General features: G+C 43.4%; 1 protein-coding gene across 8 annotated transcripts in view; it reads left to right on the top strand.

Moving 5' to 3' along the window:
- The window catches only part of TMEM178A (transmembrane protein 178A), a 273,146-nt gene extending 255,018 nt beyond the window's left edge, over positions 1-18,128 (top strand). For all 8 annotated transcript variants that reach the window (XM_021088345.1, XM_021088344.1, XM_005655244.3 and 5 more), the window contains 3 exons: positions 2,385-2,498; positions 5,812-5,949; positions 17,141-18,128. In XM_021088345.1, the coding sequence (XP_020944004.1) occupies positions 2,385-2,498; positions 5,812-5,949; positions 17,141-17,382 (494 nt within the window). In that variant the 3' untranslated portion in view covers positions 17,383-18,128. The remainder of the gene's footprint in view (positions 1-2,384; positions 2,499-5,811; positions 5,950-17,140) is intronic.

Raw genomic sequence — 18,903 nt, 5'->3', positions numbered from 1 at the left:
AGCCGTAAAAAAGAACATTTGCAGTAACATGGATGGAGCTAGAGACTCTCATACTAAGTGAAGTAAGTCAGAAAGACAAATACCATATGATATCACATATCTGGAATCTAATATACACACAAATGAACCTTTTGACAAAAAAGAAAATCATGGCCATGGAGAACAGACTTGCGGTTGCCAAGGGGGAAGGGGAGGGAGTGGGATGAATTAGGAATTTTGGGGAAAAAAATTAGGCATCCGAAATAATATAATGTAGCAACTGTAAAAATTAGATTCTCTCCTCTTCAGTGTTTGTTAATGTTTTTGTGTTGTTGCTGTTTATTTCTTTAGTGACTCTCCTGAGCTAATTCTGTAAAGTCTGTATCCTTTGTTGTATGTAGCCCTTGAAGTCTCTGCTTGGATAGCTTCATGGGAAGCTAATTATTGGACAGAAGTGTCCTTAAATGCCTGAAACCAGGAAGTCCTCCAGTCTTTGCCAAAGGGCCCTGTGTGTGTGCATTGCGGCATGCATTCAACTCTGCTTTAGCCTTCACTTCCTGCTTACACAGAGCTTCAAGGTTAGCCTGAGGATGAGGATGAGTATCAAGTGGAACGGTAGTTTTTAAAAATACAAATGCGAGCTATTAATACATTTGCAGTCTGTTATGTGTTATTATTCTCATAGCAGATCATTTGCTCTTTGTAAGTACAAGCATTTTCTGACTTATGAACACATAACTCATATGTAAACACTGAACTTATATGCCTTAGACTTCACAACCACGGCCAAGGGCCTATGTTGAAAAAACAAAGAGAAAAATAAAGAGCCTGGAGCTTTTAGAGACTCTGTGGTTTCATGAGAAAAAAAAAAAAAGCTCCAAAAAGCAGAGATAGAATTGGGTAGTGTTTCTCAGCTGCCTGCATCAGAATTACTTGGGCTGTTTATTAAAATTTAGATTCCTAGCTCTATCCCAAGTCTTTTGAATCTAAATATCTTGGGTGGGGTCCAGGAAGCTACTTTTTAAAAAATGTATTTTATTGAAGCATAGTTCATTTACAATGTTGTGTTAATTTCACTGTACAGAAAGATGATTAACTTATACACATATATGCTTTTTCATACTCCTGTCCATTATGGTTTATCACGGGATATTTTTTTCTGAATTTTATGACATTTATAGGTATACAACGGGCATCACAACCAAATTTTATAGCTTTCAGGAAGCTAGTTTCAACTAGCCTCCCAGGGATTCTTATGCACAGTAATGACTGAGAAACTGTTTAGGGAAGATGATCCTAAGCCGCCTTCACATCAGGGACTAACTATCTCAGGATGTAAACTGTGCTGAAATACTAATCTCCCCCATTTCGATGCCTGATTTTTTTTTTAAAAGTCACTTTATTTTTACATTTACTCAAATTCTACCAACTAGAGATTTATTTGCATCTATGAGGATTTGTTTTAACAGCTGCCAGAGTTAAAGGATTAACTTCACTCACAGCTCTTTAAAATTAATCTAATCAGATCGCATTTATCCAAACAACTGACCAAAATGAATTGCAGGGAAAGAAGGAAGTTTTGTTTTGTTTTAATTTGAAGGGAGGATAGCTACCTTCATGGTATTCAGAAGACTTTGGGGGAAAGTAGGCCTGTGTTAATTTTTGCAATGAAAGCATGGGTTGGGAGGGAGGCTAGACGGTACTAGATAAAGCAGTGGGTCCATCTGGCTATTTCAAAATATTGTGCCTACGACCAGAAAAGGGAGGCAAAACTTGTTTCCCTCCTTTCTACTTTTATTATTACTCTTTCGCTCAGGACCTAGAATTCAGCTCAGTACAATTTGTATTAAGAATTACATCAGCTGCTCTAGGGTTAGTTAGACTCTTGTGGGTTGTCTGGAGACCTAATCACCACTGGAACCAACACGTAGAAGTTTCTTTATGGAAAAATGTCTTCTAGTTTCCCAGTAACACACTTCCTAACATACTCTTTGATTCAGCCCATTTGAGAGTTTGAGGCTGGCTCATATTTGGACTCGTGAAGTTTATCTGTGTTAATTTAAAATTCCAAGCTGATTTCTCCCAACTGTCTGTATACTTTTAGGCCCTTTCTCCTTGAGGAGTTTTGTGTTTAGTTAATACAGATTCAGTGTTGAAAGAACAATTAGGGGAGTCTAGATCCTTACCAAATTTAATATATTCAAAAACGAAAGTTGATTTTAAAAATTATTTCCTGTTTGGGGTTTTTACTGCTCTGACTTGCCTCTGTTAATGAGAGTAATCATGAGATTCTTATGCCCTCCCTCTTCAGCCCAGTGTAGGGCACATTATCCATCCTGCCTTCAATTTGAGAATTCTATTACAAATGCACAGGCAAGTAAATCGCATTTCTTATTTCCTTTAAGGGATTGCGCAGCGATGTACAGCTATCAAGTACCACTTTTCTCAGCCGATCCGCTTACGAAACATTCCTTTCAATTTGACCAAGACAATACAGCAAGATGAATGGCACCTGCTTCGTGAGTATTTCTGGGGAAGGGTCAGTGAGCAAACGGTGTCTTTCTGAACAAAAAAGAGTTCCCACCAGCCCTCTCAGGCTTGGCCTGAAAGATGCCATGCTGATCTCTGGGGCCCTTGGGACCCCAACCAACAGGGTCAGAGATGCAGAGGGTCATCTCACTGTGCCCTGGTCACAACTTGTTTACAGATCGAGGGTGTGAGAGTCAGGTGCGGGGCTTTGTGGGACAGTGCAGTAAATGTGTTTGTCCCCGCTGGATATGTACACAAGCCACCTCCAGAGTGATTCCTCCACCACGTCATGCGGTGTGAGGCCTTGATCTGACAATTGTTTTAGTAAACCAAGGAGATTATACCTTAGGTGCTCCTATTTTTGTTTTGTTTATCCAATATTCATTTTAGTTACTGTATCTATCTCAGACCTTGGTATTTCTGCTCAAATATCTTTATGAGTGGATGTGGCAGTTTTCTCAGAGGGTGTCTGTTACTTTGATGGCAGAAACTGTCTCTGTTGCTGCCAGGAAAAATGTGAAACTCTAGAAAGGATCATGCAGTGCGACCCCAAAGAGGGCTGATATTTACCTGAAAACTGTCGATTCATGCTACCTAGGGATCGATAATTCAGGAAAGCAAAAAACGAGGCCTCATTCTTTTTCGTGTTTACCCTAATCAGAGGTTGACATTGTCATTTTCCAGTGACATAAGCAGCAAGGACTTCTGTGAGTTTGTTTGGTGACCAAAGTCACTACAGAAAACCAAACAGAATTTCATTTTGTAAGAGAAATCTCTTTGCAGATCAAAGGGCTCTATTTTGAATCTCAGACACGTGAATGGAAACTCTTAAGATATTGCCCACAGCACTGGTGTAATATTATAAATCTTATGACTGACAAATTTAGGACTTGGAAAGTCATTGGCTAAGATGTGCTTTATTTCCTTTCTTTCTTTCTTTCTTTCTTTCTTTCTTTCCTTTCTTGTCTTTTTAGGGCCACACCGGCAGCATGTGGAGGTTCCCAGGCTAGGGGTTGCATCAGAGCTGTAACCGCTGGTCTATGCCACAGCCATAGCAACACCAGATCCGAGCCACATCTGTGACCTACAACACAGCTCATGGCAACGCCCGAGCAAGGCCAGGGATCGAACCTGCGTCCTCATGGATGCTAGTCAGATTCATTTTCACTGAGCCACAACGGGACCTCCATGAAATGTGCTTTATTTCTTAATAGTATGACTTCCTGAAACTTCTTTCTTGCTGGCTGATCTTAATGACCACTTCTCTGTAGAACTTAGAGCCTCATCTAAGTGTTCTTATATCTTAATTCTTTATGAACATATTTGGAGTTCTTTGCCCTAATCGTCTATCCAGAAAGCCACATAGTTACTGGTTCTAGTCAGGTGAGAAAAGATCATCACAGAATCCTGAAAGAGAACCTTCTCTCTCTCTTTTTAAAATTTTTTTGAAGGGTAGTTTATTTACAATGTTGCGTTAATTTCTGCTGTACAGCAGTGATTCAATTACATATGTATTTTTTCATATGTATGTTCTTTTTCATATTCTTTTTCATTATGGTTTATCACAGGATATAGAATATAGTTCCCTGCGCTTTGTTTATCCATTCATATATATAATGAAGCCTTATCTCTTTAAGAGTTTGTACCCTGTTACTGCTCAGCAAGGCATTATTGAGCATTCTCCTCTTAAGCCTCTTTGGGGAGTGCATGGAAAGATGCTTTCGGCAGTCTCACGCATGGCTCTTTGCAGGAAAATCTCACTTGGTGATCTGCACCATGTTTACCAGATAAACTTAACATGTCTGGTACTAAGGCAAATCCCACGTGGGTTATAGCCAAACCTTGTGCTTTTTAATGGCCAGAGAAAAATAAAACTCGAACCACAGGGAATTTAGGAGGGTGTGAGATAATGGTGGCTGAACTATTATTACACTGCATGTCTCAGAACGACTTACACCTTAACATTAAACAGACCCTTTAAGTGATCGGTGCCTCTGACCCCTAGCTCTGTGGTATCAATGCTTCCTCTTCTAGGCTGCGATGCCCTGCTTCAATTTAGATGCTCTGAGCTGGAAATGAGAAATCCCTTTAAAAGAAACGGATGGTCCATGTGTGACAAGGGCCCGACTGGAAGCTGCTGGATTGCACCCTCTATACATCACCTCTGAGTCACAGGGGGGCGGGGGAAACAGGAACACACAAGGAGGTGGCGGCTGCCCGAGCACATTCGCAGCAGCCCACACTCCTGCAGAGGGGTGTGCCTCTCTTCTTGGCTCTTTGTGTGCACAGGTGCGCATTGTCCACCTTGCCCAGACCTGTTGACTGGCCTCAGGGGCAGACTTAGGTTTGGAATCTGTTGCTTTAAGAAGGATCATAGAAATTTAGGGCACAATTTTAAAAATTGGCCTTGTTTTAAAAAATAAGAGAGGGAGGAAATGGAAAAAAAGCAAGACAGCAGGGGTGGGGTGGGGTTCATGCAAAGTGGAAGTGTACCCAGGTGTGTATAGTCAGCCCATCTCTTGGTTTGGTGCAGACGGTGGGGGAGGGGCTGGGTTCCTGGCCCAGTGATTACAGTTGTGCCTTTGTGATGGACCCCATTGGACAACTGTGTATACAGTGGGGCTTGACCCATGGGAACAGTCCTTCCTTCACCTGAGTACTTGGGTGCTTGGGTCATAAGGCTTATGTTTAAGAGGAGAGAGCGTTTGTGAGCAGCTCTCTTGCATATACATATGGTCCCTATTTCAGTAACAATTGCCTTCACTTTCTCAGATCCTTTTTGAAAATAGGCAGGAGTAAATATAACTAAAAAATAAAACAAATGGCATCCTTGGTGCATAGGTAGAACCATATTTCGCTGTAGCTCACTTTTTAGGCTCTTTCTCCAAAGTCAGATTAATTATAGCCACTACCAGGGTGTAATTAACCACTACATTTCTATCATTCTTTTAAGGATAATAAAAATATTTCGCAAACCTTCCTCACTCTTCATTGTACTAAGTAGCTTTGCTATCTATTACCCAAGTTTACCCTGGTGTCCTCTGGTCTGCTTTCTACTTGATGTCGACTTCTCCATGGACTCAGACAAGGTAGATGCTGACACTTCAGTTGGTTACACCTCATCTGGCCTCTTACGAAATGCCTGGGGAAGAGAATGTCCTAAATCAGCTTGGCCCTGTGGACCCTACACCTGCCCGCGTACCTCATTAACTTTCACCATGTCTGCAAAGCTCTTCATTCTCTAATTTTCCGTGACTCTTCTTCTTCTGCTTATTATTTTGAATGTTTGTGTTTTGAGATTAGATTTAAGAAGAATCACTGCTGGCTTCCTGGGCATGGCTGTGGCCGTCCTGCTCTGTGGCTGCATCGTAGCCACGGTCAGCTTCTTCTGGGAGGAAAGCCTGACTCAGCACGTGGCCGGACTCCTCTTCCTCATGACAGGTACGGGGAACATCTCTGACACTTCTGGCAATGGGGAAGGCTGCCCTGCCTGCAGCTTTCACTTTGTTCTCTGTCAGTTTTCTCTTCACTTGTGAGAAAAACAAAAGTTGTTGGAATTTGGTAGGTAATATAGAATTTAAAGGAAACAAGTGTTAGAAAGTGCAGGAGTTCCCATTATGGCTTAGCGGTAATGAACCCAACTAATATCGAAGATATGGGTTTGATCCCTGGCTTTGCTCAGTGCGTTAGGATCCAGTGTTGCTGTGGCTGTGGCATAGGCTGGCAGCTGCAGCTCTAATTTGACCCTCAGCCTGGGAACTTCCATATGCTGCAGGTGTGGCCCTAAAAAAAGTGCAGCCCGGATTTCCCTATGTTGGCCTGTTACAAGGACGGATGGAGCTAGGCTCTGTGGTGCATGCCTGTAGTCCCAGCTACTCGGGAGGCTGAGGGTGGAGGATCTCTTGAGCCCAGGAGTTCTGGACTGCAGTGCACTAAGCCAATCCAGTGTCTGCACTAAGTTCAGCATCAGTACGTTGACCTCCCCAGAAATGAGGACCACCAGGTTGCCTAAGGAGGGGTGAACTGGCCCGGGTCGGAAACAGAGGTTAAAGCTCCCGTGCTGATCAGTAGTGGGATCAGTCTGTGAATAGCCACTGCACACCAGCCTGGGCAGCATCTCTTCTGTTTGTCCCTCCCTAATTTAATAAATGGGACTTCTGTATCTTCTAAATCCGTGTATTCCCTTAAAAAATAATAAAAGTTTGCCTTAAAAAAAAAAGTTAGATGGAAATGTCTTGGGTGTCATCTGCACATGAGCCAGGTCTGATTTTTCTGTCCCATTCTTTCATTCCCTGCCCCTAACCCTGGCCTGCACTCTGGGCAAACGTGGGCCTTTGCCTCCCAGAAGCTGGTGAGCTGAAAGAGGGTGAGAAGTGAGCACGGCCCATGCCCCCTGGGCTGAACGTTAACTCTAAGTCTGTCTCTTAGTGATGGTGTCATTGGTGTCAGTTTTACACACGTAGCATTCATTCATATCACTCCACAGGTATTTTTTGAGGACTTACTATGGACCAGGCACTGTTGTAGGTGCTAGGGACACACAGTGATTGAGGCAGGCAAAATCCTCCTCCATTTCCATTGTGGGGAGACACAAATAATAATATGTGATGGTGATAAAACTACGAGGAGGAAAAATGAGTTGCAATAGGGGACCCTGTTCCCCGAAGGGAGTGTCCTACAGGCAGAGGAAACCGCAGTACTGAGCCTGAAGGCGGAGATGGGTTGATGCAGGTGCCATGAGCCACAGAAGAAGAGGTGTGTGGCTGAAGAGCAAGGAAGGAAAGGACAGCATCACAGGAGGGGAGAAGCAAGTAGTAGCTTAGGTTTTAATTCAAGGGCGATGGAAGCCGCCAAGAGGGTTTAAGCCCAGGAGTGACTTCATCTTAAATCAGGAGATTGGAAGGGGGTGTGCGGAGACGACTGAGGTCTTTTTGATTAGCAGGTGAAGGATGTTTTTGTCTAAGAAGGAGTCAGGAGCTGAGTTGATGGCTGAAATTGACTGAAGGTGGCTGCCAGGAAAGAAATCTTCCTTCCTGCTCCTTCACAGAAAATGCGTACGTGAGTGATGAGTGAATGCCAGGTTAACGGGTTCACAGAGTACACGCGGTATTGGAAGTAGTATTACTCTAAATGTGTGGCCATTTTGAATAAGCATTTTCTGCTTCCCTGAAATTCTGTTAGTCAAGTAACCACGACTGGGTCATTCACTCAAGCCCCTGTTAAGGGGAGGCAGTGGCGCCCCTCGGTGGCCGGTACCATTTTCATAGCTTCAGGAGCTGGCAGGTAGGTGGCGCTTGCCTTCGGGTGGGTCCACCAGTTAGCTTCGGTAACCCACCTCACGGACAGACCCTTCCTTGAGATGGCGCTGTCACTGGCAGCGACGTGGGATGTGGATGATTGTTGTAAGCGCCAGACACACCTGCAGAAGTCACTGGCTCCTGAATAAATCTGCAGAGAAGCACCCTGAGTTTTCCAGATTTGAGTGAATATACAGAGGCTGCAGGACTGTAGCCCAAGGAGGCTAAAATTCTAGTTCCTCGGGTTTTGAAGGAGGATTTGAACCCACAAGACCAGCCATGGGGTGGGTGCTTGCCTAGGGGATTCATTTAAAATCCAAATTATAGACAGAGCAGGTGAGGGCAGCAGAGTTGAAGAGGCCTGTGCTGCCCAGGGGATTTCATTAAAAACTCTCCCCTGTTTTCTTCTCTCCCTTTATTAGTTGAGCCCCCATTTTTCTAACTCTTGTCCTCATATACATCAAAGACATGCAGATTCACTCCCCCAGCCCTGGAAAGGCCCTGCATGGCATCCTTAGGAACATGAAAGGAAAGCCTCAGTAGTAGTAGTTTTTAAAAGACACTTTTTGTATGGGTAATACATGAATAATTTAGGATTCTCTTAGATATAAAACAATTGTTGGCATTAAAATAAATCACAGGACCAGGCTTGGCGAGCACTCCCTGGGAGGCGGAGGGGCTGGTTTGGTTTTAAAGGAAAGAAGGAAGGGTGGGAGCTTGGTTCTGGGTTGGCTCAGAGGAGAGCTAGGAGCCTGCCTGACTAGGTCAGTCCTGGCTTCCCCTGCTCAGTCCTCACTCCTGATCCTTCTGTGCATTGTAACTCCAGGCCAGACTGGCTCAGGGCTCGGTGGAATTTATCACCACAAGCACCTGTACAATTGTTAGAGAAAAATAAAACCAGCAGAACAGTAGCCACAGAAGCAAAAACCCATAGGAACCCCCCCTACCCCCACAAAAAAAAAAAACAGAAAACCAAAAAACTCACCACAAACATATAAACTTAAAGTTCAATAGTTTGATGATTGTTTCCGAAGGATTGACAGGCAACATAACACTGATTGGCTTTTTTTTTTGATTGCCCAAACAACATTTTTTTTTTTTTTTTTTTTGCAATAAAGGGAAAATCCACTTTGAGATCCCACCACCTGAAAAATTAGGTTGTTAAAATACTTTCCTAATTGTGGCCCAAATCTCATCCAAGTCTTTGTCTCATTAAAAACAGCAACTGCAGGGAGGGAAGTAGCTATGGCTCTGAAAGGGTAGCTCAGGGCATCACTTTGATGGGAATACTCTGTATCTGGACTGTGATGCTGTCACATAATCTGCACATGTGGTAACATTGCACAGAACTAAATTCACACACACCCAAGTGAGTGTGTGTAAAAATGGTGAAGTCTGGATAAGGTGATGGATCATGTCATTGTTGGCTGTGCTATTACACTCTAGCTGTGTATGATGTTACTATTGGGAGAAATCGGGCAATGGGTATATGGCTCTCTCTGTGTTACTTCTTTCAGCTGCGTGTGACTCTATATTTATTTCAGAATAAAAATTTAGAAGAAAAAATGTTTGTGTCCATCATCACGTGGAAAGTATTTCGTTTTCTGGGCCTCCATGTGACATTAATACCATAAGCATTCTCCATGTCCCTATATTGTTCTGTATTTGGTTTTTAATAGCTTTTGATAGCTGTATGTTCTTCTACAGAGTAGAGTTGCTGTGTTGTGCTCTCTTACTGTGGGATTTAGGGAGGATTATTTCATTTTTGCTACTACAAATAATACTTTTCCATTTCCTTTGTGAACATGGAGAGAACTATGCAACTTTGTTGCATGAGATAAATTAGCTGTAGGACCTTCGCCTGTAGCAGCAGGAGATGACCCAAGTAAGGGTTAAAAGAATTGATTTTAATTAAGCAGAAATGTCTTCAGCAGCCCTAGTCAGCGTCACTCCCACAGAGTTTTGATGCTAAACTTAGCCTCTTCTAATGTGCTGGCGTCTTCAGTCTCTACCTGAATTGATTAGGCCAGCCTTCAATGAAGATCATCACTGATGTGACAGTTTGAGATGTTAAAATGGAAACTTGAAAACAATCTCTGTGCTTCTGCCTTATTGCATACAGACAGCTCCTGATTACCCACGTTTGGAACAGCAGGGCTGCTGGCTGTCACTTCTCTCTTGTTTCTTGGGGCCTCTCAAGGGGTCTTCCAGCAGGGCCAGGGGCAGGCCCCACATCCCCCAAGAGCCCCAAATGTAGCCTTTGGACTTCGTGTCCTCTCAAGTTCCACACATGCCACAGGCACAGGCAGGGGAGTAAGGGAATAAAACATCATCCATCCAGTGGTAAGAGGCTGCAGGTTAGCGGACCCCACTGCCTTCAGGCACTGCGAGTGAGCAGTCCCATCAACTTTGTGTTTGTTTTTGGTTTTTATTTTGGCTGCCCCTCAGCATGTGGAGTTCCTGGGCCAGGGATCAGATCTGAGCTGCCACTGCAGCTGTGGCAAAGCCGGATCCTTTAACCCACTGTACTGGGCCGGGATCGAACCTGCATCTGGATGCTGCACAGACACCGCTGATCTCACTGTGCCACAGTGGGAACTCCTCCCATCAACTTTAAACGATACATTCTATTAGGTTGCCATTGTGATAGAATGATGATTATCACTCGATGTCAATATAGATATTTTAAAGTGTTAGTTTATTCACAGCAGATTATATTTTAAGTATAATTTTTTATGTCTCTGTTGTAGGGTTTTCATGATCTTTTCATTTACTAGGGGTCTCAAAAATTGGATAAAGCTTGGTCCTGCCTTGATGGGCGCCTCCATTCCACTCCACAGGCTGTGCCCTGAGTGGCTCCTGTGGACGAGGCTGGGCCTTTGGGACAGCAGAGAGAGGAGACAGCTCAGACTGCCCCAGCAAAGCTTAGGAAGGGGTAACGCTCATGTTAGGTGACCCCCTGATTTGCTTCAATACATTCCCAAAAGGGGCTCCTCTGTAGACGTATTGAATTATCCAGGTTATCCATTGATTGTGACCTAAAACTATTGGTCTGTAATGCCTTATCTGAAGTCCTTGGAGCCAGGGTACATTTTGGATTTCAATATTTTTAAGTTTTATTTTAGAAAGGTAATATTATGTATATATCCTATATTAGCTAACATTCTAGCAGAGTCTGAAATCAAATGCATTAACATTTCTGCAGCAAAACATGAATATTCACACTAGGTGGGATCAATAAGGACTATAAATAGCCTTATGTGACATCGAGCCAGGGTTTGCAGGTCAATGAGATTGCTGCGGTCTTTTGGAAAAAGATGGGATGTGTTTTGGATTTAACAATTGCAGATTGTGGATCTTTATTTGATTTTTTTTTTTTTTTTTGACGTTTTGTCTGTCTCCATTAGTCCTGCCCAGTCATTTGGTTAAGGCAACTTAGCAATGGCTTTTTGAGCAGTCGGTGTGAAAAGGAGTGTGAGGCGTTTTTTCTGGAATTGCAAAGAGACCAGGATGATGAGCAGGCCATCTTTTGAAGGAGTGGAAAAAAAAAAAATCAATGTTTACGCCTTTGGGTGTTGCGGCTATGTTATTTTTTTTTTGTTGTTGTTGTTGTTGTTGCTATTTCTTGGGCCGCTCCCGCGGCATATGGAGGTTCCCAGGCTAGGGGTTGAATCGGAGCTGTAGCCACCGGCCTACGCCAGAGCCACAGCAACGCAGGATCCGAGCCGCGTCTGCAACCTACACCACAGCTCATGGCAACGCTGGATCGTTAACCCACTGAGCAAGGGCAGGGACCGAACCCGCAACCTCATGGTTCCTAGTCGGATTCGTTAACCACTGCGCCACGACGGGAACTCCGCGGCTATGTTATTTATCAAGCAGGCTAACCAGGGTGAAGCAGCTTCCATTCCTTTCCACCTTTCAAGCACATCAAAGGAGGACAGTCAAGAGAGTGGGCCCAGTTACCAATTTTCATCGTACCAGCTGGCCATGGGCACCGTGAAGAGTTTAGGGAAGGAAATTAGGTTGATGATCTGGGATGGCAGTATAAATTTACTTCTGTCCTGATCTGAAAATATCCCTTCTGGTCTTGTAATTCTGTGATATCACTGTATCTTCTAATTAAGAATATTGGCAGAAAACCTTTTAATATTTTAGAGGAAAAGTAGCTGCATACAGGGCTTTTCAGAAACAGTAATTATCCCCCCTTTTGAGGGTGCTACCAGCAGTAGCTGGTACTGAGCTTGGGGCTTGTGAAGCGCTTCCCCCTGGCACCACCAGCCGGGGCTGAAGACTGTCAGTGGAACAGTCATAGCAATGTGGGATCTGAGGTGATCACAGCTCACGGCAACGCTAGATCCTTAACCCACTGAGCAAGGCCAGGGATTGAACCCACAACCTCATGGTTCCTAGTCAGATTCGTTAACCACTGAGCCACGACGGGAACTCCAAATAATTCTTTTTTTTTGTTTTTTTTTTTTTTTGTTTTTGTCTTTTTGCTATTTCTTTGGGCTGCTCCCACGGCATATGGAGATTCCCAGGCTAGGGGTCGAATCAGAGCTGTAGCCACCGGCCTACGCCAGAGCCACAGCAACGCGGGATCTGAGCCGCGTCTGCAACCTACACCACAGCTCACGGCAACGCTGGATCGTTAACCCACTGAGCAAGGGCAGGGACCGAACCCGCAACCTCATGGTTCCTAGTCGGATTCGTTAACCACTGCGCCATGATGGGAACTCCCAAATAATTCTTGAATAACATTAAATAACACTTTAATTGTAAAATCTTGCTTGGGCCTGTAAAAGGGGTAGAAATATACTTCATACACTGACCACACACACAGACAATGTTATTGGCTGAATTGCATGCCCCCCACCTCACATGTTGAAGTTCTAACCCCTAATACTTAGGGATGTGACTGTATTTGAAGACAGGGTCTTTAAAGAGGTGATTAAGTCTAAACGAAGCCATTAAGGTGGGTCCTAACTTAATAGGACTGGTGTCCTTATAAAGAAGAGGAAATCTGTACACAGACAGTGAGAGAGCAGACTGTGAAGGCTCAGGGGGAGACCGTCACCATCTTTAAGCCAAGGAGAAAGGCCTGGCAAGAAAGCAGCCCTGCCAGGACCTCCATCTCAGATGACTAGCCTCCAGAACTGTGAGAAAATAAATTTCAGTTGTGGCAGCCTCCTGGTCCGTGTGACTTTGTTGATATGACAGCCTGAGAGAACCAAGACATGAGGAGCTGTAAAACATGCATATGGAACTAAAGTAGAATTCTACAGGATCCAAATGGACCTAAAACTGCTCATCCAGTGACCACAAAGATGTTTTCATCCTTTAAACAACACTTTTTCTTTTCCCCCTTTAAAAAAATATCCTGAGGAGTTCCCGTCATGGCGCCGCAGAAATGAATCCAACTAGGAACCATGAGGTTGCGGGTTCAATCCCTCGCCTCACTCAGTGGGTTAAGGATCCAGTGTTGCCATGAGCTGTGGTGTAGGTCACAGATGAGGCTCGAATCCTGCGTGGCTGTGGCTGTGGCGTAGGCTGGCAGCTGCAGCTCAGATTGGACCCCTAACCTGGGAACCTCCATGTGCCACAGGTTGTGGCCCTAAAAAAGCCAAAAAAAAAAAATTATATATATATATCTTGAATGGGTTAGGCCTCTTTTACCAAAAGCTTGTTGTCAACACTGGAAACAATGCTTTGTCTCCTCTCTGAATATTTTTTTGTAATAATCAGAAACATCCCTGCCCATCCTACCAATAACAGCTGTGATAGCTATCTATTTGCCAGCTTCCTTAGAGATGTGAATGTCTGGAAGGGGGAAGCTCTTTAGATAAGCTCTTTTGTTCACCTTTGCTTTTCTCTCACTCAGAACCACTTCAAGAGCATCTTGGAGGAAGAAAAAGGTCACTCGAAGATGAGCTTTGGGGCCATTTGTGGGAAGGGGGAAGGGCAGACAGGGGGCATGTTTGCGGGATCATGTGACCTCTCTCAGCTGAATGAGTAAAAAGCAGCAGGAAATACAGCAGATTTTCATCAAGGTTTGATGATGTTCTTTTCTACAAAGATCTTGTGTCACAGAGATGTATGTACTATTTCAGGATAAAATAAACACTAATAAGGAATAAAAATAAGACAAGCAATCAGGTTCGCAAGGCAAGATAGACCCAAGGGTGAGATTAGCAGCCAAAAAACCTGCCATGAAGTCCCCGATTTCTGCTCCTGGTGGGCCACTAATTTAGTTTGGGGGACATTTCAGGTCTCTGGCAAACTCGGTTAAATAAAGCCATTTTCTTAGTGACATCATTCACAGTGTCCATGAGGTAAGTACAAACCAAGTGTCCTGGGGAAGCACAGTGCTCATGACACTCAGGGCAGAGAAAGTCATCCTGAGGTTAAGCCCTCAGGGTAGGTTGTCCCTTATAATCTTTTTCTATTTGGTATGAATTGGAGGTAGTTATGCTGAAATTCATTTCACCAAAAGCAATTTTATGGAGTTGGCAGGGGAGAGGTGCTAATAAAATCAACATTGAGCATAAAATCCAAAGGAAAACATGCAGAAAGAAAAATCCATGACATTCAATTTTTTATTTAGCTGCCTAACACTGAGTACTAGATTGGCTAGGAAATCTTGGGAAATGCTTATGTTCTGTGTCCAATTTTAGAGTCACAGCAATTTGACACTGCAAGGGACTTCAGGAACCAAGTCCCCCATTTTTTTCCTCTAGAGGAAGCTCAAGAGAGGTTAGATCATGTCACACTCACATAGTGATTAGTAGCAGAGCTAGGGACCAGAATATGCATTCCCTGCATCCCAGCCCAGTGCGTTGGGACATCAAAGGATGATTAAAAGTCTTAGTTTGAACTCAAGCTTTCAGAGGTCATTAAAACTATGTACTTGTAGGGAGTTCCTGTTGTGGCTCAGTGGAAACGAATCTGACTAGTATCCATGAGGATCAAATCAGGGTTCAATCCCTGGCCTTGCTCGGTGGGTTAAGGATCTGGCATTGCGTGAGCTGTGGTGTAGGTCTCAAACCCTGCTTGAATCCCACATTGCTTTGGCTGTGGTGTAGGCTGGCAGCTGTAGCTCCAATTTGACCCCTAGCCTGGGAATGTCCATATGCCACAGGTGTGGCCCAAGGAAGCAAACAAAACAAAACAAAAAAAGCCCCCAAAACAAACAAAAAAACCCCAACTATGTACTTGTAAAAAGCCTCTTAGATATTCAGCTGTGTGCAGTCGGTTAAATGCAAAATAGAGCTGTTTTTCCGGTAAAGTAGTCATTATTCTATTATTCTAGTTTACCTGTTGATACTCCAGAGATCAAATTTTTCTAACTGCCTCATTGTTCTATTACCAGCATTCATTAAAAGGACCTTGTTATATACAAACGCTGTCTTTGTTTAGATGCCTGTGAAAACATTCATGGAGATGTAAGAACATTTGCTCTTCACAAGGTTTGAAAAAAGCAGAGGAGTATTCAGTTTTTGAGTGGACCATTCCTTTGTGAAGGAATTATTTCCATCATGCTTTTTCTTTGGAGAATTCAAAAAGTGATATGTTTACCGTAGTAATCTGGAGCCAGAAGTCAGAAGACAAGATTTCATCCTTTTTAGAAAAACAGAATCGCTTTAGAGTCTGAAATAGACTTGGGCAAAGAATAGGAGGTATCGAATCACCTCAGATCAAGCATCCTTTTAATTTAAAACATTTCTTTTCTAAATGCACATTTGGAAAAGGATTTAGGCACTGTGCCTTTATGTATTTGAGTGCAGGCAGAATTCTAGCACTTGAAAATGGCCATTTCTGTCTGCTCTGAGTTTGTTTTTCTGCTAGTGTTCTGATCTCCGAAGCTCTATTAAAAAGAAGTGGGGGGAGGTCCTGTTACTTTTAAGCCTCTCAGTCCCCAAATCAGTGTCTGTTCTCCTGCGAAGGTGCTGCATAGAACCCTAAGGTTGCCAAAGCAATTTTCCAGGAGTTTCCATCGTGGCGCAGCGGAAATGAATCTGACTAGGAACCGTGAGGTTTCGGGTTCAATCCCTGGCCTCACTCAGGGGGTCAAGGATCTGGTATTGCTGTGAGCTGTGGTGTAGGTCGCAGATGAGGCTCGAATCCTGAGTGGCTGTGGCGTAGGCCGGCAGCTACAGATCTGATTAGCCCCCTAGCCTGGGAACCTCCATGTGCAGGGGTGCGTCACTAAAAAGAAAAAAGACAAAAAAAAACCAAAAAACACGCCAAAGCAATTTTCCAGCAAATGTATGTAACCTCCATTACAACAGGGATAAACCAAAGTATGAAAAAGAAACGTGGAGGACTTGGAACAGAACTGAACATTCTGAAACTTGAGTGGATACTTGACTGGGGCCAGTTTTTGCATTCATCGCCCCCTTCAACTCAGCAACTGCCTCATTGGGATCCCATGCTACCAGATACTAGATACCCTAGTATCTACATCCTAGGGTACTAAAAATCCTGTGTTTGGGGCTTTTGAAGCGTTTTCATCAGAATCCTGATTTTAGTATCCTGAAAGAACAATTATACATAACATGTGTTGTTAAAAAAAAAAAAAAAAAAGATAAAATTCTGGGTCTGTCCATTGTCCTTATGCCACCCAAATTACCTGCATTCTGAGTGGTTGAATTATATGAACTCCTTGAAATATATGATGTCAGCTATTTTACCTGAAGTCCAACTTCCTGGATTTAATTTATGTTAAAGTCTTATATTCATTCATAAAAAAAAAAAAAACAAGATTTTTGAGGCCCTAGAATGTGCCAGGCTCTGTGCCTTAAAAACCTTGTGAAAGTTCATTTTAGATCTTATTCACAGGCAACGTGATAAACACAGTGATAATGGTAATCAGAAAATGAAGACTTAGTATAATGATTGCAACAGTCTGAAAATGTGTCAACTCAGATATGGATCAAAGGGAAATGAAAACCATCTCTATTAGGTTTGAGTGATTACGAGATTTTTTTCCCTTCAATTAAAATTTTTTACTAAGTTTTTAAGGATAAAAAACTGAATTCAAATTTACATAGCCTTTAAATGAGGTAATTCTAAATAATTCAAGTTATCAGATTTACCCCCCCCCCTTTTTTTTTTCCACTCCACTATCTCCAGAACCTACCATATAGTCTGGCACATAAAGGTTTTGCCAATGTTTGTTGAATGAAGTAGCTCAAGTGAAAGAATTGTGGGTCCTTTATTAATTTGGACTGATCATCTCATCTGTTGATTTGCTTTTCACAAAGGCCTGTCTGGCATTTGCCTTGTAGCAGGCAAAACTGTAACCGATGGCTCTGCTCTCTTTGTATTATTTATAGGAATATTTTGCACCATTTCCCTCTGCACTTACGCTGCCAGCATCTCCTATGATTTGAACCGGCTCCCGAAGCTAATTTATAGCCTGCCTGATGATGTGGAACATGGCTACAGCTGGTCTATCTTTTGTGCCTGGTGCAGTTTAGGCTTTATTGTGACAGCTGGAGGTCTCTGCATCGCTTACCCATTGATTAGCCGGACCAAGATTGCACATCTAAAGTCTGGCAGGGACTCCACAGTATGACTGTCCACGCTCAAGTTCACTGCTCGGTGGCCCGTCCACGGTGCGGACCACTCTCGAAGGGGACGGAGCAGAGTTCGAGTCAGCATCCTAAGCACAAAACCGGTCTTTTTTGTCATAGACCAAAAACGGTCATTCCAGCCTGTTGCCTGCCAGCCCCTTCTGGATGACTGATAGCAAATCCTGCTAAACCTCCATACCTTTCCAAGGACGAAACTACAGCGGATTCAAGTGCTTTAATGACTATTTATGCTTTGACTGTGAGGTGTGGGGAGCAGTGCCATGGAGCATTTGAATTTGGAACAAGAGGGGACCTCGATGGAAAAATTTGTATGATGGCCATTTATTTCAGAAAGTTTGTATATAACAATTACCCGAGAGTCATTTCTATTTGCAAAGGGATTCATAACAAAGCGAGTATCATTTTCTTGTCATTGGACCGTGCTTGTTAAATTTTAATGCGGCACCTTCAGAACTTGTCCTAATGGTGTCTTGTTGTGTCAGCACCAAGTATTTGTGCATTATTTGTGGATGTTCCTTGTGACAGGAAGGTTCTTCTGTTGCCTTATTTATTTTTAATTGAAGTCTTTTCTTCGTCTTTATGCTGGTATCAAAAATCATAAGAGAAACAGATCAACCGTGGAAGAACTAATCTGTAATACTATGCAGTATTTGAAGTCCTGTCTATCGTTCAACCTGTCTCTTTATGTTAACTGGATTTCTGCATTAAACAACTGCCCCCTTGTTAACCTGGGTGTGTCTTCCTGTCTTTCAGCCGTGGCAATAGGGAGATAGCCATTCGGACAGGTGGAAACGCTGCTGTTTTAATAGTTCTCATCAGGCCTTCTGTTGGTCTTTTTTAATTGATCCTTTGTAGCAGCCACACGCTTGCTGTTGACAAAATACGTCTTTTTCCAAACTTATTTTCAAACTTTTCCATAGTCCTTTGAGTTTTCTTCTCTCACTCTTCCTCTCTGTTCTGCCTGGAGACAGCCAACCATAAGGATTCACAGTCTCTGGCCTTATCCTTGGACCTGGGTTTTGACCTTGGCTGCACATTAGAATCACCTGATTAATTCTTCAACTGTACCTAAACTGGGTCCCACCCCAGACCAGTTGGCTCCAAACGTCTGCAGCTGGGCCTGAGCTTGAGTCTTTTTGAAAAAAAATCTCAGATAATTCTGATGTGCAGCTGGGATTGTCCTGGGCCAGAGCTGCAGTGATCTCCTTAGTAGCTGACACTTAGCACTCAATAACCGGGCTATGTTTGTTCCAGGTATAATTTCATTTAATCCTCTCAAAAGCTCTATGAGGTACTGTTGGGCTGCACTCCACAGGCCTGCAAGCCTTGTAGTTAGTTGTCCAGCCTCCAGACTGAAGAAAGAGCCAGGATACAGCAACAGAGACAGCCACGGTTTATTGAACAGGAGATCTCACACAACAGAAGCAAAAGGTCCTGGAGCAGCACCCCACCATGGATGGCTGAACTTGGCAGCAGCTTCCCTACCTGGGGGAGAAGGAGGC

This window comes from Sus scrofa, chromosome 3 (genome assembly GCF_000003025.6).
Source record: "Sus scrofa isolate TJ Tabasco breed Duroc chromosome 3, Sscrofa11.1, whole genome shotgun sequence".
NCBI lineage: Eukaryota > Metazoa > Chordata > Mammalia > Artiodactyla > Suidae > Sus > Sus scrofa.
The sequence above is the reverse complement of the archived record's forward strand: the minus strand, read 5'-3'. Positions and strand labels throughout refer to the sequence as shown.